The sequence below is a fragment of the Cetorhinus maximus genome, chromosome 20, assembly GCF_964194155.1.
Source record: "Cetorhinus maximus chromosome 20, sCetMax3.hap1.1, whole genome shotgun sequence".
Classification (NCBI taxonomy): Eukaryota; Metazoa; Chordata; class Chondrichthyes; order Lamniformes; family Cetorhinidae; genus Cetorhinus; species Cetorhinus maximus.
This window is the reverse complement of record NC_135898.1, coordinates 91,185,770-91,210,550: the sequence shown is the minus strand read 5'-3', so window position 1 is coordinate 91,210,550 and position 24,781 is coordinate 91,185,770. Positions and strand designations below refer to the sequence as shown.

General features: G+C 43.2%; 1 protein-coding gene across 1 annotated transcript in view; it reads right to left on the bottom strand.

The window, feature by feature from the left end:
• The window catches only part of cfap58 (cilia and flagella associated protein 58), a 207,392-nt gene that overhangs the window by 68,303 nt on the left and 114,308 nt on the right, over positions 1-24,781 (bottom strand). The window contains exon 17 of the mRNA XM_078565296.1: positions 22,234-22,367. Within this exon, the coding sequence (XP_078421422.1) occupies positions 22,234-22,367 (134 nt within the window). The remainder of the gene's footprint in view (positions 1-22,233; positions 22,368-24,781) is intronic.

The following is a 24,781-nucleotide window of genomic DNA, read 5'->3' as shown; positions in this document are numbered from 1 at the left end:
CAGGACTGGACTGAGGCCGGGGTTTGCGCATGCGCAGTTCGTGGAGGCAGCCGGCCATTTAAATCACCAGCTGCCTCCACTGAAGTGGGATTTTGGAAGAACAGGAGTGTGGAATCCGGAGTGTGCAGATTAGAACAGGTAAGAGGTGGTCTGACCTTGATGGATTGTTTGAATAGCCAGGGTGCCCCTTTGGGAGAGGTAAGGCATCTTTGGGATTGTTAAAAGTGAACATGATAATGCACTTTTTATCCACACGATCACTGGAACTGTCAAGCTGTCAAAGAGCTGTCCAGCTGTCAAGGAACTGTTAAGTAATTGTCCAGCTGTCAAGGAAATATCTAGCTGTCAAGGAAATGTTAAGGTGCTGTCTAGCTGTCAGAGCTATCCAGGAAGTGTCAAAGCTGCCAAGGAACTGTCCAAGAATACTAGGTGAGTTGGCATTGAGAGTGTAAAGGCAAAGAGTGGTGGTTGGGTGGCATGGGTTGGCATGAGTTGGCACTTATTTGGGGTATGAGGGCAATTGGGGTGGGTAGAGGGGCATTAAGTTGGCATAGGGGTATGGGGGCAATGGGGATAGATAGGAGTGCACTAAGTTGGCATAAGGATATGGTGCAGGGGCATGGGTTGGCATGGATGGAGCATAAAGAGTGTGGGGGGTGAGGGCTAGAGGAATGTTTGTGGTTTTATTATAACTTTTTATTTACTTAAACACTTATTCTTTAAGCCTGGAAGTCTCAAAATTCTATATTTAATTCCACCCAAGGATTCCCTATACTTTACAGGATCTTGAAGGTTCCTTCACTTCTCCTGAGAACAAAACAACGCATGCCACTGCTTTCAGGAATTCACTTTGATTTTCCTCAGTACAGAGGCAGGCCTTGCGACCAGCCTGCTCCACACCTGGCAGCCTGCCTCCACACCTGGCAGCCTGCCTCCACACCTGGCAGCCTGCGCATTGACCTTGGTGTCGCTCGCCCCAACTGCTGTTTCAGCCCGCTTCCCCCCCAACCGAAAATCCAAGCTGCGGTGGGGGGATATGTTTAAAGGTCAGGTTCGCCGAGCCGGGAAATCTCCCGACTCCCCGAACCTGACCAGGGAACAAAAATCTGGACCTAAGTATTTGTCAGCCTTTGCCAAGTCTGAGAGCACATAGAATAAATAAAATGTGAATCAAAAGAAACTAAACTTACTGTCTGCATTAGCAGAATTTGTTGTTTATTTTACCATACAATGGAACTCATTCATAATCAAATCTGATTTTTTCAAACTAAAGTTTTGTTGCTGCAAGACATAGCTGACGAGTTTATTTTTAAAAATGGAGGCTACAGCAATTTCAAGTTGAGTTTCAGCAAATCAATCGCCTCTGGTTTGAAATCGCAATGTTCTCAAAATCGATTTAAGGTCTCCTTACAATGAAAAAAGTGCATCGCCCTCAGTTCCTCAGGTCCGGAGCCTCACCAGAAATCCTAAAACTTGCTAGTTTCCTTTAACTGAATTGGAATAAACACTTTTAAAAGAATAATTAAGAAAATAATTTAGCGTGCGCTTTTTTTTTTAGTTGTTTAGGGGCTAAAATCCCAAGATTGGTTTTCAGGATTCGATTGTAAGCACGTTGCCCTTATTTCATAACAGGAATGGTAGGCCCACTTGTTACACAGCATGCAAACTCATTGTCATTTTTTTTCCAGTTCAGAAAAGGATTTCACTATTTCCCAGTTCACCTAAGTAGATTCCATTATAAAGTAAAATTGGTGACCAAAATGGTTATTTAAGGTATGTGGGTACTGAGAGAATGTCATGTGTTGGAAACGGAAAGATTAAAATATGCCTGTTATGGAATGACTGCATGCATTCTTAATTGATTGTGTAGGCAGTTTGTCTAATATTCTGATCATGCACTACACCTCTCCCTATCTCAGAAATAAAAAGTGTTAGCATCAGTGGGAACATTACCATCTCACTTACCAGTCCCAATATACCCTCCACTTTGTGTCAAAAGTCATATAGCAACAATGGTCACTTTTCTCCCCTCCGTTTCCTTGGGTAAAGTGCTCTTCGTGTCTGTCACTCTTCATAAAGAATAGCCGAAACACTAAGTGCCAGTCAGCAACTTGATGGTGGGCATCAAACAGAGGGGAGAATCAGACCCAAATCCCAATGCTATCCTGACCCACCATCAACATGTACATTTTCAGCAGAGATTCCTGCATTGCGATCCGTTGTAGGAGTCTGAGTGGATTTTTCTATCCCAAAGGTAATAGTTGCAGACTCACCACTTCTGTCTGAGCTCAGCTAATTCAGCACAAGCGAGGGATCGTATCTGGGTTGTGTAACTCAATTACTCAATCTTAGCTATTATTGCCCATTAGAAATTGTTAACTAGCCACAGATGAGGCTACAGCGGCATCAACATAGCCAACATTTTAGTAGAAACCGGCTTACACACACACACACACACACACACACACAATTCGGGTAAATATTCTCTGCATCTGTATATTAACCTAAGTATCCACTGCCGTCCAGTGAGTCTCTTTCTCCAAGTTTGGAATTCTGCCTTGAATTTATCAGACACATACGGCAAATCTTCATGTAGCTCTTAGCATTTTGTCCAGCAGTTACAAGTGACCTCTTCAGAGCGATTTCTTAAAGTGTTGACACATGCAATCAAGTTGAGCTGAACACGGAAAGCAGTGTAGTCGCAGCAATTCTCAAAACCTGATATTCACCCTTGGCCAAAGGTATTTTGCCACATTTTCAGCACAGAGTCAGTCTCAAGTCATGTCCCCACTTTGAAGCGTCAGTGGATCCATTTGTTTGCCTCTGCCATTCAATTTATCTATTTCTCTATGGAAAGAAAACTGCAACATGATGGAGCCTTGTATTTTTACTAACTGACTGTATTTCATGAAGTGCAGGGCTTTACTGATGGCACACATGGAGCCATACTGACCCCTGTCTCTCATGCTGGCCTCTCCATGAACAGAATTTTTAAAATGCATTCATGGGATGTGGGCATCACTGCAAGGCCAGAATTTATTGCCCATCCCTAATAGCAATTTTTTTTCATTCTAACAATGTGTGGCTGGACTGTTACAACAGAAAAATAATCACACACTGAAAGGCCTGTTCTCATGACGGTTGTTATATGTCCATGAGTTTTACACCAATTCATAGTCCCACCATTATTTCAAAGTCAGCAAAACTCGATAGTTGGCTGTAAAGTTTTTACTTCAGTCATAGCATTGCTGAGATACAAAAGAGCAACATAATGCGGTGCTACTAAATGAAATACACCCATAGCCCTTTAAGAGCTCCTGTTCCGGAGGTGCACCTCAACCCTTGTGTGCCACATGTCACACACTCTGTATCATGATGAAATGTATATTAGCTGGTCTTGTGATATCTTGTAAGGTCATTTTATTGCACTATTGGCATGCAAAGCACATGAGGAATGATAGCCCAAACACCATTACACCAGCACTGCCTTATTGCATAGCTTTAAACATTTTTAGTCCATATGACTTTTTTTTAGAACTGCATGTTCAGAATGAGAATTGAGACTGGCTGCTGTTAATTGACTTGGGCACAAGGACATGTTTCACAACATTCAAATATTCAGGAAATTATATTACATTTCGATGTTTGTGTTGGAAACAGAATAAATATAAAGTTGACTTGCACATGTGATTTCTCTGGTAATTCAGTTGTTAGCATTTTAAAGTTGGAAGAACCATCCTATCTGCCATGGGCTCTCTTGTGATCGCCGTGGAGAATAACTCAATAATATTCAAGCTATTGCTGGCTTTTTCTTAAACTGTTCTTAAAATCCCATCAGCATTAAAGCTACCTGTCTTTAATAAAGCTGATATCTCTACAGAATCTTTATGGCAGGTTTCACCCAATATTTTCCTCCGGTAGCATCTGTTGTTTTTAATCTCCGAAAGCATTACGCCTACAGCCACAAATCCAACAGGAATTTTCAGGGTTCCTTTTCCCCGTTTGCACGGGGATATGATAAAAGAAATGCCGTTCTCAAGGGCTTAACAGAACACGCAGAAGTGATCTGTGGGCAGGCTAGATAAAAGACTGGTTTTCAATTACATGCTGGTAAGAAGGGAATTGTACATTCAAATCCATCCGATATCCTTAATGTGCCTGCAGTCATCTTCTCCGTGAGACAGAACGGAATGATATCAGAGCTGATGTTTTAAATAAATAAATATAAACATGGAAATACTGGCATACATAGCGTACCCAACCAGGCCAAATGTTCAGATCAATTTATCTCCTTTAAAGATCAGTACTGTCTACTGATATTAATTTAAAACGTTGGATTCCCGGCATAATGGAGCTGAATGTTGGAGCAATGATTACACAAAGCTATCCACTTTACAGTCTACGCATTCCTAAGTTTAACACTTTCAAGATATCCATATATTTTCTCCCGGATATCATTTAAAAGATGATTTCCTGTAAATTGGCATGTCTATCATAAACAACAATTAGGGGAAATGCAGGGATTCACAAAACCGTTCATTTAGGTTGGTCTTTACTTGACTTCTTTCGCTTTTTGTTTTTTAAAGCTCAAAATGAAGAATCATTAGAGGGTTAATCATCCTAGAGATTAAAAACAAAATATATTGCAAATGTATAACAGCTTGATCAGGTGTGAAGGTTACGGAACCAAATGGGGTAGATGGAGTTAAGGTACAGATCAAACATGATCTATTTGAATGGTGCAGCAGGCTGCAAGGGCTAAATGGCCTCCTCCTGTAGAAAGGTAAAGAGAAAGGCAGATTGATATTTCAGGTGAGACCCTGAATCAGTTTGTCTTTCAATCTGTTTCTTTGGGATATTGGATGACCTGTGTTGCACTTTAAACTCTCAGACATCTTGCAAAAGCCCCCTGACAGGCAATCCAAGGCAATGAGCAATTGTTGGTCCACAAAATGAAAGAGTGGTCCTCCAAAGTTTGCAGTACTGTCCACAGTGGCAGAGTTACAAACGCGCTATCTGGTGCGCCATTTCATTGCTGTGCATTCCGTCTGCACCCACCGCTGTTCAGATTTGCTCAGTGAATCACCCACTGCAGACCCCTATAACTCACCATCTGTCCCACACAGGGTGTTGATTCTGTGTCTGGTGTCTGGAAGGGTGAGAACAAGTGACACTGCTTCATCAGTAGGTATGAGAGTCTGAAAGGGGAGACGGACAAGGGTAGCACAGAGTGGGAAAGGTAACAATAGCAGATATGTGGCAGCACAATGCAATATCAGGTTGTCAGGTTAAGTGTGAATGAGTGAGTTAAGTAGAAAGAGGAGTGGGAGAGAAGACTCCCAAACACCTTGCTGTGCACGTCCTCCAGCCTGGCCATCTCAATTTTGCGTATCCTCTCTCTAACAGCGTTGACATTCACCACCTTGTTGACAAAGGTGGGACCTTCTCCTGGTCTTGTACTTTCCTGTCCGTTGTTTAGTAGCCTCTCTTTCAAAGAAATTGGCAGAGGATCTTTGGTGGGTTTGGAGGCGGCAGAGGCAGCTCAACATAGTGCGCGTAATGTAAGGAAGTTATTGCTAGGGCAGTTGCAGGTGTGTGTTGAGCAAAAGGGGGCGTAGTAAAGTATCTTATTATGATGGGGGAAAAGGCATGGGCAAGTGGAGGAGAGAAGAATTGATAATGATGAGGATAAAGTAGGCTTGAGGAGAACATGAGATTGCTGACTTATTTTTCTTGGTAACCATTGCCCATTGGAAGGGAAGAGGACCTCCTCCCTGCTGCTTCCTTGTTCTATGGGCAAATGCTTGGCATGCAGCACAGAATTTGAAGGCCCTGGATAATGTCATGATAGCCTCTCTTTTAACCACCATCAAAAACTGCACTTCCCTTTCAATGGGCTTCAGGTTATCTCTAAGTAGTGGTTGTCACGTTGGATTTCCCACCTGTTCTGTTGATGGGATGCCCTTAGGGAGTGTGGTTAGCACCGGCAACGAAATGGCACCTGTCCATGAAATGACTTTGGCCTCTCACCAAAGGCCTATTGCCCCATGTGACCCACATTGGACACAAAGTTATCTTCAGTAATTTGATTTGACTGGAAACAAAATGTGCTTTTTTCCCACACCTCAGAGATTAGCATTAAAAGAAAGCCTCAGGACATGGCTCAAGCCATGTCAAGTGGCAGCTTTAGCATTATTTTTCAGTTTCTGCAGGTACAAATGTTCAAAATGTGGATCAATGTGTGTGTGTGTGTGTGTTTTCATCCTTCATAGTCAAAGATGACCATGAAATCAAATAGAATTCATCGATAGTTATTTGATAGTACAGCACACTTGAGTATTGCTGAAAAAAGAAACATGTCGAAGCTTTTTGTCTTGCACTCATCAGGACACTTGCAAGAATACCAACATAAGGGGAAAACAACAATTTATACTGTAAGAGAAGAGAGTGCTGATTGGTTGGCAAGTGGACTTGGATTGGCAGAGGTGTTGCCATGGAAAATGCACCAATTGATGGTGACTGACGGTTAACTGCCAAGCATTGTTTGATTGTATCAAACATGTCCCAGCATGTCCCAGCCGCTGTTCACAGCCAACCAGCCTGTGCTTGCAAAACTCCAAACACAGTGTCCAATATTAGATGCAATTCTGCGATTTGACAACATTTGCTAAATAGTCCTTAGTGTGCTAAGAATTACACTGACAACCAATTTATAATTGTCAGTCAGACTCGCAGTGTGGCACATTTGTGTGCACTGGAAGTTACATATATTAATACACAGGGCCCTGTTCTTTGCACACAGAAAGAAAATGTACACACATTGCGCCTGTTTCAGTCAAACAAAGTAAGTGACAACCATTCACTGACTCATTCCTCACAGCAATGCCTTGACCAATCAGGGTCAAGCTGCCCGGTTTAAATTTCAAACAATGCTTGACAGTTAACTGTCAGTCACCATCAATTGGTGGATTCTGCATGGCAACACTTCTACAAATCACTTGTCAACCAATCTCTTCTCATTCAGTGTAATTTGTTGCTTTCCCCTTATGTTGGTATTCTTACAAAGCATCCTGATGAGTGCAAGACAAAAAACTCAACATGTCTTTTTTCAGAATTCATTAAGTTTCAGGTGTGATGTATTTAAAGATGGCTAATTAATTCAATTTCTGCAGAAAAAGATGTTGCATGTTGGATGCACGTGTACTTTTGGTGCGGAAGAGCTGCTTGCGGCTCTGGACTTGTGAAGCTCATGTTTCCTGTTGACCAGTGCAGCTCTGTTCATGGGAGGCAGTGCCTTTGCTGATGTGACTGCAGCCTATACAGTGATGCTGTGCCAGGTTCTCCCATGCCTCAGGGGTGATGCTGAAACTCTTCAGTACCACCTTCAAGATGTCCATGAAGCACTTTTTTCTGGTCTTCACTTGAACTTTTCCTTTCAATTAGCTCGCCGTAGAAGAGCTTTTTTGGCAACTGCTCATCAGGCATTCTGGCAACATGTCCTGCCCATCTTATCTGAACTCTCTTCAGCAGGGTGTGGATGCTAGACATGTCAGTCAGGAAGAGAATGTCAGTATTAGGAAGCTTGTCTTGCCATCTGATCACTATGTGTATTTGGTATGCGCTCTACAATTCGGAAAAAATGGATATCTGAAGAGCATGTGCAACAGTGTTCAAAACAAACAATAATAAAGGGGGAATAGGCCTGTATCACCTTCTCATACTGTGTCTCGTTAACTATAATTTACCATTGAAATCATTAACAAAGCTCCATTTCAATTGAACATCACTTTTGTAATCATAGAGCAGGTATCAGCTTTGAACTATAGATCAGTGAAGGTGCACAGCAAGTACAGCATCACAAGAACCATGCACATAGAAATGGAGAGATGAAGCAACAAAGAAATGTAAAAAAAAAGTTTACTGACAATGACCTCAAAAATAAATCACTGTACTATCCTCCTGGATATTCCAAAATGCATTATATAAATGCAAATTATTTGTTTCTGAGTAGGCTTGTGCAATCAAATCTGTTAATCAAATCGCATGGGTTTTTCTGCTCATAGATTTCTTCTGTAATTCTATTGTTGATATTTTAGGTCAAGAAGCTCAACAAACATTAAAAAAAACCCACATGAATTGATGTTAATTGCCTAAATTCAAATGCTTGCAGCAGATTTTTGTGAAAATTCATGTTCAGACCATGTCCCCAGATGAAGGAACAAATTAAACTTCACAAAGGAGGAGAAACTACCAGTGCAGATGGGGCAGTGCACAGTACTTAGGTGTAAAACAACTGAATTATCACAAAGAAAGAAGCATCTATAAAAGTCCCCTCAGCTTCATTCCAATGTTATGGTTTGAGCCTTTGAGCTTTTCTGTCATTCTCACAAACATATAAAGGAACCATTTCTCAGTAATAAGCTGTGCCTTTGCAAGCTATGGCTGTGTAATCTGAGATTCTGCATTATAACACTGCGGGCAAGGGATTGACATTGTTAGCCCTTGATTTTTAGGCATGACAAGTGTCCTTAGTGCTCCAAAATGGTGTCTGGTGTCTGCTGTGTATATTTATGGGGAATATCATAACAAATCATAGCGGCCATACCAATCAGGGCATTACTGTGCACAGTGAATGTCCGCTGGAAGTAAGCTGGGCAAGTAGATCATGGACTGCATCTTCCGGTCGGCAATATGGGGGTAGGGCCTGCTCGCCGACATGTAAAATGACGCGAGGTGAGGTCAGGCGTGCGTCCCAATGTCATCCTGCGTCATTTAGATTTTCAGTTCAGCAGGCGCGCAACCGAATCGGCTACACGCCTGCCAAACTGTCAAAGGCCTATTAAGGCCATTAAAAAAGCAATTAACATGATTAATGGACCTGCGCGTCCAACCTTAAGGTTGGCGGCCAGGCCGGGAACCCTGGCGGGCTTTCGAAAAAACATGAAACCTCACCCACGGGCGGGATGAGGTTTCATGAGGGTATTTAAATTTTTTATGAAATGTTTAAATAAAAGAAATTGACATGTCCCAGCTCATGTGACAGTGTCACATGAGGGGACATGTCAGGAACATTTTTTCTACCTTCAAAAAAATTTTTACAACTTCCAGCGATCTCCCTGAGGCGGCTCTTTGCCTCAGAGAGATCTGTGTGCTCTTTCGTGTGCATGTGTGAAAGAGTGCACTCCCAGGTCAGGGAATCCCCCGCCCACACAGGGAATGCACAGCGCTTCCAAGCGGACGTCACGCTGGGCAGGCCTTAATTGGCCCACCCGCGTAAAATGGCGGCGTGGCCCTGACTGGGGGTGCCGATCGGGAACCCGCCCGCCTACCCGCGCTCACTCCCACACATCCCCCCCCAAACAGGGGGAAAATGCTGCCCATGATGTCAATCAGCATGCAAAGTCGACTTGACCCCAGCCATGCCATTTTTCAGGTCAATGTTCCAGCTAATGTTCTCTCTTAATCTCGCACAGCTGAACATTCATTTATAGCAAGACCACTCCCCAACCCGCCCTGAAATCTGCCACCAGCTGCAACCACAACTGCAACCTCAGAGCAGGGTATAGACCTCAATGCCAGTAGCGATAAACTTTTATGCATTTGGCTCTTTCCAGTCTGGAGCTGGAGATATTTACAACATTTTGCCATTTGCTATCCTTAGGTGCAGAAGGGAGCTCACTGAGGCTGTCTAATCAAAGCGGTAACTACACTTCATTTTCTATTGCCATGCAGAGAGAGCATGTGGCTTTGCTAGGATTGCAAGCTTCCCCAAGGTGCAAGGTGCCATTTGCTGCAAGTATTTTGCTTTGCGAGTGCCGCATGACAACTCTACCCTATACCAGAACCAAAAGGGATTCTACTCCCTCAACGCCCAGCTGGTGTGTGACCACAGGCAATAAATCATGCAGGTCAACACACAGTATCCTAGCAGCAGTCATGATGCCTTGATTCTGCAGCAGTCCACTGTGTAGCCACCACTGGAAATCAAAAGGTAGGACATCCGCTGATGACATGGCTCATGACCCAAGCACAAGTGTGCAGCAGTGAAAGTCATAATACCACAAGAAATGCATCAGAGCAGAGGTCCAGCATGCTGAAACAATGCATTCACTGCCTGGATTGCTCTGCAGGCACACTCAGTGTTTGAGAGAGGTTGGGGTCAAGGTTCACGATGGTCTGTTGCATGCTGCACAATCACGCCATTGTGAGTGGTCAGCTCTTGCCACCAGCTACATGGCAAGCAGCTGAGGAAACCCATTCTTCCTGGTTGTCCATGAAGAACTCATCTGAGTGCTATACTAGCAACTGCAAACACAATTTCACATTTATCCAACTTGACCTTCCCACTGTCATTGACCATCACAGCATCTGCTTGGCCCATTCTGTGGATACGTTGGCGTTTCCCACATCAAATTCATTTCTTGCATGACGACCAGGATCTCTGCCAGTAATAATGTACCTCGTTTTTAAGCAGTGCAAGCTAGCTTTAAATGGTGTGAGCCACGGGCAATATTGGTCCGGATGATCACCAAAATAATTGAAATATGCAGGCAGCACAGCAAATTGGAGTGTTGTCTGCATTGCAATTAACAAGCATGGGTTAATTGTGCACCCGCCATATGGCTGGGTTTTTTTTTATATAGAGAAACCATATAGAGAACTATAGAGAAACCACTTCCCAATGCCCCTTGCAGGCACTGATAGTGCCCCAGAGATTTCCCATAAACATTGACATACTTCTGGGAACTCCAGTCCCACCTTCCAAAGGACAATGTCAGATAGGAACACGAAACAGTATTATCATTGCAGAAAATCGGTTTTGCTAATATACTAGAATTCAAAGAAGCTAGCAAGTCAACTGATACAGAAATCTGATGACAGACAGACAGACAGAATTATGATGAGGAGTATTTAATAGAGGTGACAGGGGTCTCACCAGCCAGGAGGAGCGCAGGCGAGTGCCCCATGTCGTATACTTGCAGGAAGGGCCTGCCGAGTTAAGTGAGAATTATGCTCTTCAGTGGGCAGAGGTGGGTTTTCCTCAGGATCAAACCCCGGTGGCAGAAACCCAACCTCTCAAGAGCTGCCGGCCAATCAGCCACCCAGGCCACAGGTGAGCGATGGCCGGAGGGGGTCAGCAGCAAGGGCAGGGAGGTAGCTCTCAGTGGGTCTCCCTTCCCATTGAGTGACTTTGAACAAGGGACCCAGCTGAAACCCACAAGCAACACTGACAGTGTTTACTTTTTGAGCTTCCCATATAGCGAGTCCCACACCCACTGGTGAATTCCAGTGGTGATAGGATGAGGCCCTTAAGCGGGTGTCAAATACCTACTTAAGAGTCTTAATTGGCGGCATGGTGGGTTGGCTATCCGTGAGCCTTCCAGCCCTTGACTTAATCAGGGCAGAGGCAAAAAGGCAGTGGGGTCCCTACCCTATGGAATACAGTTTGACCATTAGCACAAAGAAATGGAAAGTGGTTTCTTTCACATCACGCACATCATTTTGGTGAGCATAAATATTTTCCCCACAGCAAATTGAAGTAGTAATAAAAATAAAACCAAGTTTCAGCTTTGGCTTAGCAGTGGCAACTGAATCAGAGGTTGTGGATTCAAGCTTCACTTCAGGACTTCAGCAGAGTTCAGTGCAGTACCGAGGGAGTATGCATTGTTGGAGGTGCAGTCTTTCAGTTAATGTTAAACTGAAATTTCGTCTGTCCTCTCAGTTGGATGTAAATAAGTCCGTAGCACTATTTGAAGAGCACAGAATCCTTCAGTCAACATCACTAAAAATAGGTTAACCAATCATTCATCTCATTTCTCTCTATGGTGCCTTACTGTTGTATTTGCCTAAAGAACAACAGCGATTACGCTTCAAAAATAATTTGAGACATCCTGAGGGCATGAAAGGTGCTATGTAAATGCAAGTACTTTATTTTTATATTGATGATAAAGAAAAGCTTACAAATGCCAAAGCTACAATGCTTGCCTTTGAATCTATAGGTTATGAGTTCCAAATCCAAGGACTTGCAGACATTCCTGTCAGTCAATTTTCCCTTGCTTGGACAGATAAATTTTATCTGCAACAAAAACAGAATTACCTGGAAAAACTCAGCAGGTCTGGCAGCATCGGTGGAGAAGAACAGAGTCGACATTTCGGGTCTCTTCTGCCTTGTGCACCTTCATTGCTTTCCATTTCTCTCCTGGTGTTTGCCTATCACTGCTTGCTTGTCCCTACAACCACCCCACCCTCAACTTCTCTCCCCCCGCCCCCCCACCTTAAACCAGCTTATATTTCACCCCTCTCCTAACTATACTTCAGTTCTGTTGAAGGGTCGTGTGGACCCGAAACGTCGATTCTTTTCTTCTCCACCGATGCTGCCAGACCTGCTGAGTTTTTCCAGGTAATTCTGTTTTTGTTTTGGATTTCCAGCATCCGCAGTAGTTTTTTGTTTTTAAATTTTATCTGCACCCATCCACGCAACTAGATCTTAAAAAGGCAGCGCTGCAAAATACAGACTGTCTTTTCACTCTCTGGATTACATCCCCCTAAATTTGTAAATTACAGAATACCACAAACTGTGGGAGACCATCGGCCAAACTGTGGGGAGACAAAAGGTACATCAACAGAAGGAACAGAAGTAGGGAGGGAAGGAGGAAATATTTAAAATATAAGTATATAACGGGTGTCAAATATCACTCTGGCAAGAATGTAAACATCTTGAAATGAAGTCACAACACATTTGGAAGTAATTCTGCGCTTGTTTTTGATAAATTTTGGGCCCAACAATATGGTGACATCCAAACACTTGCCTACCATGACATACATAACATTTTTGTCACAGAGCCAAGCACTGATTACAGCACTGTTATGGACAGTTAGAGAGTCAGGTGCAGTTACGAACAAGATGACATTTAAAGACACAATGAAACTGCTCATCTTTGTACGACCAAATACAATGCTGCAGCCATGAAGACATTCATATTTAATTCAGGGTTTAGACATCATGATGCTAGTGGGCCATCACTTGAACACAAAATGCTGCCGTAGTTAGACATAAACATGTTAGACTGGACTTTGAGGAGGTGATGGGGGTCTCAGCTGCCAACTGGAGAACAGGCAAGAGCCCCGTGTCGTGTCTTTTCGGAATGGTCCACCGCATCTTGTGTATCACAGCATCAAAGTGCAGAAGGAGGCCATTTGGCCTTTACAGTGCAGAAGGAGGCCATTTGACCCATTGAGTCTGCACTGGCTCTCTGAAAGAACATTTAACCTAGTCCCACTCCCCTGCCTTTATCCCCATAACCTTGCACATTCTCTCCTTTCAGGTAGCAATCCAATTCCCTTTGGAATACCTCGATCGAACCCGCCTCCACCACCTTTTCAGGAAGTTCATTCCAGGCTCCAACCACCCTCTGGGTGAAAACATTTTTCTTCACCTCACATTTAATCATTTTGCCAATTATTTTGAATCTGTGCCCTCTAGTTCTTGATTTTCTCGTCAGTCAGAATGGTTTCTCACTATTTACCCTGTCCATACCCCTCAGGATCTTGAATATCTCTATTAGATCTCCTCTCAGCCTTCTTTTCTCCAAGGAAAACAGTCCCAACCTCTCCAATTCCTCATCCCGGAAATCATTCCTGTGGATCTCCTCTGTACTCTCTCCAATGCCTTCACATCTTTCGTCAAGTATGGCGCCAAGAACTGGACACAGTACAATAGATGAGGCCTAACTAGTGTTTTATACAAGTTCAACATGATCTTTTTACTCTTGTACTCAATGCCCCTATCAATAAAGCCTAAGATACTACATGTTTTATTAACTGCTCTGTCAACATGCTCTGCCATCTTCAATGATCTATGTACAAATACACCCAGATCCCTCTGCTCCTGCACCTCGACAGTATGTTTCCCGGCCGATCCCAGGCCCACCGATCGCACCCGCCCGCCGAGCTAAAAATTCAGGCCTACGTAATTGTGTCCGATCAGAACCCTCGGTATCAATATAATACTTGGAGACAGATGGCATAGAGACAGATTCCTTGAGGTCTACATTAAGGCCCTCAACATCTGTGGTGGCAGCAGACCACGAGAGACCACGACACTGAGTGCCTTTGAATGAGGGAACCCCCCACCCCCCTGCACCCCTTCTGCACCCCCTCACCCCCCTGCACCCCCCCATCCCCCCTGCACCCCTCCTTCCCCCCCTGCCCCCCTGCACTCCCCCTCCACCCCACCCCCCATCCCCCTCTCCAACCCCCTCCCTCCTCCCCCCACCCCCCCATCCCCCAGGAGCTACAGGCACACACACCAGTCTTTGCTTATCATGCTCCTCACATGGGGAGCCCCTGATCCACCACTGGGTTCATCCCGGTGGCAGTGGGATGAGGCCGAAGGGCCTCAATTGGCAGCAGGGCAGAAAGGCCCACTGGCCTTCCTGCTATGGACATAATTGGGGTGGAGGCTCCTGCCTGATTAAACATCCCTCACCACCAAAGTCACCACAAGATTCCACCCATTTTGTGATCTAATACTGATCTATGTCTGAAAACTCAAGTAACACAGAAGGCACTGTGACAAAAATAAGGTTTGCAGGCTTCTACTTTAGAATTTAAAGGGGAAGCAACTCTTTTTGCCAAATACAAAATGGTGGGCCAGAGAAACTCTGTTGCTGGGAACTTGGCATAGTTGATATCCATGAATTAGCTAATAAAGGATTCTCTCTGATGTCAGAACAGTATGGTTAGAATGTTTAACAGATGAGTAATTTTCTAGTTATGGTCCACGTGTGAAAAAAGCCTCAAGTAAAATGCTAAAACACGGCTGTTGTGGGTAATCATCCCATCCTCTGCCAAGATTTGAAGACTGTAAACATTTTTTTTGCTTGGTTGCTTCAAAATAAATCACTTTACATCAAAAAGATTCCTTGGAGTAAATATTCAAATCCGGGCTACAACTCTAGTACTGACAACGATACACCAGGTTTCACAACAATCATTTTAGGCTCATGTATGCTATAGATAGGATATCCCAAAAGACACATTTCAAGACTGGAATGCACACCAGGAAACTAAGTAGGTTCACATGATGCATCCAAAGAAACTCCTACATTTTAAGATATTGTGAAAAGGGCATCTGTTTATAAATGGTATAGTTGCTTGGTAGCACAGATCTTGAGTAAGCCCTGTCTCTGCAGAACCAACTCCAAAGGACGGGCCATTGTGTCTGGATGTCCAAAAGCCGCCTCCCTCGGCAGGTTCTCTCCTCACAGCTCTCCGTTGGTCAACACTCAAAGAGTAGCCAAAGGAAAAGGTATAAGGATACAAGGATGCGCACAAGATTGTCCTAGAGCACAGAGGCATTAATACCACTGACGGGGGGGTGGGGGGGAGAATGCTGCCAATCGCTCGGTCGCCACCTGGTCCATCAAGGCACAAGCCACTTCGAGGCTCAGCGACTCGACAGTGAGGCGGAATGACGGCGGCAGAGGAAGGAGAAAGAAGCCAACCTGGGGCTGCGATTTCCACTCCCCTGCACAGCAACATGCCCCCACTGCGGAAGAACATGTGGATCCAGAATTGGGCTCCTCAGTCATCTGAAGTCTCACCAAGCCTGACGGACGTCATCCTCGATTCTGAAGGACCGCCGACAATGACAGAACTTGAGTATTACTGAAGAAAGAGACATGCTGTTGAAGCTTTTCATCTTGCACTCATCAGGACAGATGCAAGAATGCCAAATTTCAAAGGGAACAATTTATACTTCATCAGACAAGGGTGCTGATTAGTTGGCAAGTCCACTCTGTTTGGTCAAGGTATTACCATGGAGAATGCACCAGTAAACTACTATCCCCTACACTTTTGTTTAATACAAACAAGCACAATGCATGGAAACATTCCTTATTCCTGCATTGGCCAGGCCCCAGGATATGAATGTATGTAACTTCTAGCAAGTATTAAGTGAGCCATATTGCGAGGCTGACTTATAATCCTAAATTGGTTGTTAGTGTAATTCTTAGCATATTCAGGGTCATTCATCAAGTGCTGTGCAATTACAGAATAATTTCTAACATTAGACATTATGTTCTGGGTTTTTTAAGCACAGCCGGTTGAGTACAGTCAGTACTCTGCCAATTATGAACAGCCAAAGGAACGTGTTGTTTGATATGATCTGACAGTCATTGGAGCTACGGCCTATGTACCTGGTATCACACAAGGTAAAGTTTTTGGGGAGAAGCCTGGTGCAGCTATTATGGCCATCCCAAGACATATACAGAGCTTATTTATCATTAGGTCTTGACATGTCTTTGTCCCATGTGAATTAGCCACTGATCTTATCAGTATTTTTGACTTGCTGCTCCTCACTCAAGTCCACTGCAATGCCTTTGCCCAATGATTGTTAGGCTACATGCAGCAAACAGTCATTGTTTTACCTGTCTCGGCAGTACACACACTCAAATGTAGATTAAAAGAATACCCTTGTTCACACATGATCATCAAATATTTATTCACTGCCATACTGTGAATGTTGTGCAAATGTAGCATCAGCCATGGTAGCACAGCATTGTCCATATCAGAAGTAGACATCCTTCCTTCTCCCACAAAAAGCTCAGGGATCATGAACTGCTTTAGAATTTAAGCACAATGCAGACTGCCAGGAATAGATTTTCTTTACACTTAGGGAGGTACCCTTCTTGCTCCAATGTCCATAGGACTGTTGGCTATATTGCTACTTGAGTTTGTTGTCCTGGGAGAACCAACTATTTTAAATAACTAATGCTGTTGTTTAACTTGAGACTATGGTCATTGCTGAACTTGTGTATTTGGCAAGACAGTGCATCAGTGCCATCCTTAATGCAGTGTCAAGAAGATATAAGAATGTCGATGATGTTATTGGAATTATTTTAAAATAGAGTTCTAGTGGTACCTGTGGCTATGTGTGTGTGTGTGTGTGTGTGTCTTAATTAGGTTAAAGCCAGCTGGTCGAGAGGCTTTGATGTATAGAAGAGAAGTAGGTTTGAAATGTTAATTAGGTAAATTACAAGGTGAAGTGTAAAGGGGGCAATTTGCATTTTTAAATAAACCATTCGAAAGAATGGGTGAAATATTACCCCCTAGCCAGAGGAATGCGTTTACTTTTTCCAAAGCTTACTAATAAAATTGGTGCTATGAAAGGGTTTTGTTAGAAGAGGTAAAGTTCAAAAAACCTAGTGATACAATGAGAATTTGCATTCAAAGAGGAAACTATGTATAAAGGAAGAGTAGGCTGTTGATCAAAGGTAGAGAGATTCTAAGATTTTAAGCCTCCAAGTAAGCCTCATGCCACTGTCTGCAAGGACCCAGAGCTGAAAGAAACTCATTTTGAATGTCCAGGGTGTGCTTTGCCAGGTGTCCATTTAAATCTGTGTTTTATTATTGTCTTAACGGAGGTGTAACTGAGAGTCAGATTAATTAGGGGATTTTTGTAGTTATTACAGTAGTAATTTTGTAGACATATATATGTGCTTGCACTCTTTCTTGTATTAATAAATATTTAATTTAGTTTTATAAAAACCTCTTGAGACTCGATGAATTCAAAGCCTGCATTTTGAAACATACAAATTGCAAAATGGGTTATGACAGTTGTTTCAAGTTTCCCGCTGGTATTTGAACAACTCAGCCTTTACCATCGGCTGTGTCATAATATGCAGCAATGCACAGAATGACTTATGTGTGTCCCTTAAAAGCTTCTTGTGGCTTAGATGTTGAAAGTGGTGCTAGTCTTAACAGCCACAAGAATCATTTTACTCTTGGTTAATTGTTCCTGTAGTTTTTCATTCAGAAGCTGGTACAGATTAGTCACAGCAGCCCCTAAACCTCATCAGGCTCAGCATCTCCATCAAATGAAAATAGATTCATCCCTTGCAGCAGATCTGGTTTCTGAGGCAATGTGTATCACGTGTGGGCATTTCTATTTTTATTCATTGATGGGATGTGGATGTCACTGACCAGGCCAGCATTTGTTGCCCATCCATAAAGCCCTCTTGAGAATGTGGTAGTGATATGCCTTCTTGAAACATTGCACCCGTGTGGTGTACTCCCACAGTGTTGTTAGAGAGGGAGTTCCAGGATTTTGGCCCAGGGATAATCAAGGATCGGCAATAGATTTCCAAAACAGGATGGTGTGTGACTTGCAGGGGACCTTGCAGGTGGTGATGTTCCCATGCACCTGCTGAACTTATTCTGACCTTGGTAGAGGTTCAGGTTTAGGAGGTGTTGTCGAAAAGCCTTGGTGGGTTGCTGCAGTGCATCTTGTAGATGGTACACATTGCTGCTGCAGGGAAGGAATTGAATGTTTAAGTGGTGGATGGGGTGCCAATCAAGTGGACTGCTTTGATGATGTGTTGATCTTTTTCAGTGTTGTTGGCGCTGCACCCATCCTGGCAAATGGAGAGTATTCCATTTTGCTCCAGCCTTGTAGATGATCCAAAGGTTTTGATGAGACAGGAGATGAGTCACTCAGTAGAGAATACCCAGCCTCTGATCTGCTCTTGTAGCAACAATATTTAAATAGCTGGTCCAGTTAAGTTTCTGGTCATCAGGATGCCGATGGTGGAGGATTTGGCAATGATAATGCCATTCAACATCAAGGAGAAATTGTCTCTTGTTGGAGATGGTCACTTGCTACTTATCAGCCCAAGCCCAATGATGTCTTGCTGCATGCAGGCACAGACCACTTCATTATCTCATGTGTTGTGAAAGGAGCTGAACACTGTGCAATCATCAGCAAACTATTTCTGACTTTACAATAGAGGAAAAGCCATTGATGAAGTATTCTTCAGTGAAGTCAGTGCTGCTAAGCAGCTATCTGTTGCCATTTCCAGGACAGTTAAACAGGCACTTGACCCATTTTCTAAATGACCGTGAATCACATCTGCTGATATTGGTACCATTGCCACTACATCATCTAATTACCCTCAGCTAAGTGCACAAACTAATGTTTACCTAATTATTACTTCAACCCAGTGGAAATATCCACCATTTTCTCATGAAATAGTGTTAACAAGGTCGTAATAGGCTGCTAATATTCCACACAGTGGAAATATTTATTTTCCTCTTAACTTGTTTAACTCAGTAATTAGAAATGGTGGAACACTTTGAATAGCATTAGTATCAGCAGCGGGTGCTGTTACTGCACTTTACCCCTTTGCTATCATTTCAGGCCATTACCGAAGGAACGGTAACTTTAACACCCTGTGAGGAATATGGGGCTGCATTTTACAACCCTCCCCGAGTGTGTTTACAGCCAGGGGAGCACATAAAATACGGGGGTGGGGGGGAGGGTAAGATACAGGTGGCATAGCGGTATTGTCCAGAGACTCAGGGTAATACTCTGGGGATCTGGGTTGGAATCCCACCACAGCAGATGATGGAATTTGAATTCAATAAAAACCTGGAATTGAAAGTCTAATGATGACCATGAAACTATCATCGACTGTTGTAAAAACCCATCTGGTGCACTCATGTCCTTTAGGGAAGGTAATCTGCCATCTTTACCTGGTCTGGCCTACATGTGTCTTCAGACTCACAGCAATGTGGCTGACTCTTAATACCCTCTGAACGAGGGATAATTAGGGAAGGGCAATAAATGCTGGCCTAGCCAGCCCACATCCCATGAGCAAACATAGAAAACCGACCCCGGACACCATATGCAAATAAATAATTAAGAATCAATTAAGCTTGTTTACAAGTCAATTGACTCCAACATTACACTGCCCAGGCTATAACACGGTTGGCGTGGGCAGGCTGGCAGGAATGGACAGCCCGTTCTTTCAAAACGTTTTCAAAAGGGCAGGAAGGAAGGGGGCTACTATCTTCGGGGTATGCCAATGCACATTCGGAGCATCCCGCCAAAGATAATACCCTCCCCCACTCCTTCCACCTGCACTGCTAAACCCATAGCCCCAACCCCTCACCCTTCTCCCTAAAGGTACCCAATCCCTCCCCACCCAATATCCATATCAGAGACTTCAGATGGTTCCGACTGCCTTAGCAGGTTAGTTACCCAGGAAAAGATAGAATGATTAAAACAACTTCCAACTCCTGGGTAACTAGAGTACTGACTCCTTCCTGACCCCCTCACTGGACCCTGAGTACACTCTACAACCACCCCCCACGCCCCCACTGGACCCCTGACTACCAACCTCCACCCCCAACTAACCTTCCTAACTACCCCCAAACAACTCCCCACCCCCGACTACCCCGCGACTACTCCCCACTGTCTTGACTACCCTCTCGGCCAGACCCCCCCCCCGATTATCCCCACTGCCGTGACAATCCTCCTGACATCCCCGACCGCCCTATTCTAACCCCAGAATGACCACCCACAAACCATCCATTCCCCCCGCCAACCCCCCCCAACCCCCACTAGTGCTGTAGAAAGGGGCCGTGGCTTCCTTTTCACTGATTCTGCTGCACTAGATTGAAGGCCTTGGGAACTTGCTGCACTGCACATTTCTGAGGAGGCCCAAGTCGGAAGCTTGGACACAAAATGTGCACCTCTTGACTCAGGTAAGGAGTGGAGTGACAATCCAATTGTGATTGCCACGCTTCAGAAGATCTGGCCCATAATGATTTGATTTTTTGACCCAATTCTACCCAGTGATGTTTAGTAGCTATCTAGGGAATTGAAAGAAGGGGTGAGAGTTTACCTTAGATTGTCAGATGTGGCTCAGTTTGTAGTATACTAAGTCAGAAGGTTGGAGATTCAAGCCCTACTTCAGAAACTTGAGCACAAAATCCAGGCTGACACTCCAGTGCAGTACTATGGGAACACCACATTGCTGGAGGTGCTGTCTTTCAGATCAGATGTTAAACCGAGGCACAATCTGCCCTCTGATGATTGTTCCAACGCACCATTTGAAGAAGAGCTGGGGAGTTCTTCCCAATGTCCTGACCAATGTTTATCCCTCAATCAACACCATTAAAAAAACAGTTCTGGTCATTAGCACGTTCCTGTTTGTGGGAACTTGCTGTGTGAAAATTGGCTGCCTTGTTTCCTACATTACAACAGTGATTACATTTTTAAAATATTTCATTAGCTGTAAAGTGCTTTGCAATGCCTAGGGGTTGTGAAAGGTACTAGCTATGTAAAGGCTAATTCTTTCTTTCTTGGGTACAAATGTGTAATGTTGTTAATTCTGGAAAGTGTTTTTAGAAGTGGGGGCACTTAACCCAGCTGAAAGGCCCTTGGCTGAGGCAAGAGGGAAAATAATCAACCAAGGTTCCTGCTTTTCACTATCCTGCGTGGATGAAAGAATTGGGCTCAGTTGCCAGGCCTGTGTTCAATTACCCAGCCAGTAAACACAAATAAAGCCATATTTTCTAAGTCCTTGCTTAGCACCAAGACCCTTCGACACTAATACACAATGCCTTCAGGAGGTGACATAGTTCAGTACCTTGTGCAGAAGCTACTGCCACAAACTGAATTTCAATAGCTATGAAGTGCATTGGGATGGCCTGGTGTTGTGAAGGCATTATATGGATGCAAGACTTTTTTCTTTCCTTTCCTTTTAGTGTGCAAGGCAAGCCGGGGGGGGAATCAACATGTGACACAGATATGGCTTATCAGTTAGGAACATTATCAATTGCTGGGCACAAGGCATTGCTCCAACTATCCCCATGGAAAAACAAAGAGCAAACAACTTATAAAAATACAGACATTTGTTTTTAAGAGGGAACAGTTTGTATGGTCACAACAAATGGTGAGGGCATCATTGGTGCAAATGATTAGCTCTAAGAAAAGACAGGAGGGGAATTCAACAATGTGGCCCATAACCAGCAATGACCTCTCTTTTACTATTTACGCTGGTAGACTTTGTCACTGTATACATAATTACAGCTGGCCACCCTAATTCCCTCTGTTCCCCATCTGCAGAAAGAATAAAATAATGAGATTGGACAGTAACAGGCTTTGCTCTCTCCTGTCACTCAACAAAGGTAAACCATCAGAAAGAATGAAAAGTCAATAAAATGAAGCCACATATTAGACAGCCACAAATGCGATTCTAGCTCAGCAGTGTGAATTACGATGGGTCAAGAATAAAAGATCTTATAATATTTATAGATAAACTCAGACTCCTTAACCTTGAAATGTGGTGTAAAAGGACCACTATCTTCTTTAAGAGTTAATAGCTCTTTCTGAAGAAGTGCAACCTTGGCAACTGGTTCACATTTGCAATGATTAACATTTCGTACTTAGCCAGCTGTTCCTTGCGTTTCTGACAGTGGTACTTCTTTTTCACATTCTGCAGTTCCTGGGCTAGACGTTCAATCTCATACTTGTACTCCTGACTCTGTGATTCAAACATGTTCAACTCTGAAGTCAAGGCCTTTCAAAACAAAAATGAACAACAGATCATGACATTAGCAAGTAATTAACTTGCTGTTCCATTTCTTAAAGCTGTTATCAATTGCAATAGAAGGTTTTGTCAAGTCTATCTGAAAATAAAGCATTGTGACAAAGTACTTGCATCTGACTACTCAATGTGAGATATCATATTATTCAGTAAATAGCCCATGACAATGAGAAGGTGAAAACATTGCGGAATATGTTAAGTGCTTCAACACTCAGAGGTTGCAAGTGGCTAAAACATCACAACAGCAAAGATGTATCACTGTCAGTATCAACTTGAATTAAATAGTTTAGGAGTTGGCTATGAGATGTTATAGTACAGGTGACAGCTAATAATTTTCTACCATCAAATCTGGGCTTAAATAGTTTGCTCTTACCATAAAAATATCCCTGTAAATCAACAGATGGGTCTCTGCAGACTGTTAAGTATTGAGACCTGAATCTTCAAAGTGCAACTACCTCTACCTCCATGCTCAAAGAAAAGCAGTAGTTTAAGGTTATAATTCCTGTTTAGTTTTTGTGCACTCCATCATTCTAAATTACCCAGAAGAATCCCATGCTCTCAAACTTGGAACTAGTTTATTTTCTGAAAAAGGTGCCCAAGAATCAGATGTTTTTGTTCTTCCTGAGCCGCATATGAATGTAGCTTCATTACTTTGACTTAACAGGAAGAGGTATCACAACAGTATTTCCTCAATCCTGCAGAGAATGACTTGGCGGATTGAGTATCCAAGATGCATGTTTCCATTTCAGATGGGAAGGAGAGAAAGGTACTGTTTTTTTTCCTCTAATTAAATTCTTGGAGAGCGCCAATTCCGGGTTGCTAAATGCCTGAAGGGGGAATCAGAAATTTGTTCAAATACATTTTGATCCTTGTACTATGGGAAAAAAAATGCCATTCCCCTGAGTGTAAGTAGTTTTTGTGCTCCACAGACTTAAAGCTTGGGGAAAATGTAATTCTTCCCTGAATTATTGTAAATGCAATACAGGTGTTTGAGGATAGGAGAGGTCAATGAGCAGAGGATGCTGTGAAAGATTTATAGAGAAACAACTGCTAAACAGGCAGCAATTGGCTACTGTATCACTGCAAAACCCACACCGGAGCTTTGAGTACAATGCTTTATGTAACAAATATGAGACAGTCAGCTGGATGAATCCCAATGACAGATTACGCAATGTGCACATATGCACTCATTTCTAGAAAACTAGGATTTCAATAGCATCACCTACAGGTCCAATGAGGCAGAAATAAAGTATACATCACTCCCCTGGTGGAGAATACTGTATAAAAACAAACACTGCACATCAATGATTTCTGCTTTAACAGGTGCTGGTTGTCACACAAGGTGTCAGAGCCTCCACGTGCGTGAACACCATCTTGTTAAAACTGAAAATAGACAGAAAAATGATTCTGTTGATCAACATTATAGAACGAATCCAGGCTGGATGTCAAAATTTAACTAAATAAGGCCCAACAGTAGTGTCGATAAGTCTGACAAGTTCTCTATAGGTTTAGCTTCATCTCTGATTGACTGGTAAACAATATGCTCATTTTATGTCTTCAGTGGAAGCTGCCAATAAATCTGTCTAAACCAAAATGCCACACTTAAGATAGTCATAGAATGATGTGCCAATCACTACCCATGCCTCCTGTTGGCGGTGCAGTGACTACAAGATGCTTACGTATTATTAGACAGCTTTGAGCATGATATTTCGATCCAGACTGACTCATACAGCTATCTGCTGTGGGTGAAACATGTACATTGTATTCCCTATGAAGCAATTTTTAGCCTGCAAGAGGACTTGCCAACATTACTGATCAGTAATGCTTCCTTCAGTTCCAATCTGCAGCCTGAGATAGCCTTCTAAAATCTGTTTTCTTTCCCCGTCACTTGTTTTTAAATAAATTTATTTAAAGCACAAGTGTCGATGACAGCATCAAAGGAACTGGATGGTAGGAGTGACCGGCACTGACTAGATTTTGAAGAAATGTGAAGTACTGTATTATACAGAAAAGATCATCTCACTCCAGCCTGTGAAAATTCACTGGAAAGACAAATGTTGTGACTAATGCTCTTCAGAGATTACTGTAAGCATGGTTAATTCATTGATGTACAGATCAGCTATGATCTAATTGAATGGTGGAAAAACCTCGAGGGGCTGAATGGCCCACTCCTGTCCCTATGCCTCTTAAGTCTGAGGTTTTAACAGAATATAAACATTTATTTTAAATAGCTCAGCACCTCTATTAAAATAGCAGTTAATCCTTTTTGCTCTTGAATGTGTTATAATCATTTGTACGCCAATGTTCAAAAAATCCTAAATCCAAAGCAATAAGGGTGAGTCACAGTTCTATAACAGAAGGAAAAGCAGCAGGATGCAAGTACCAGT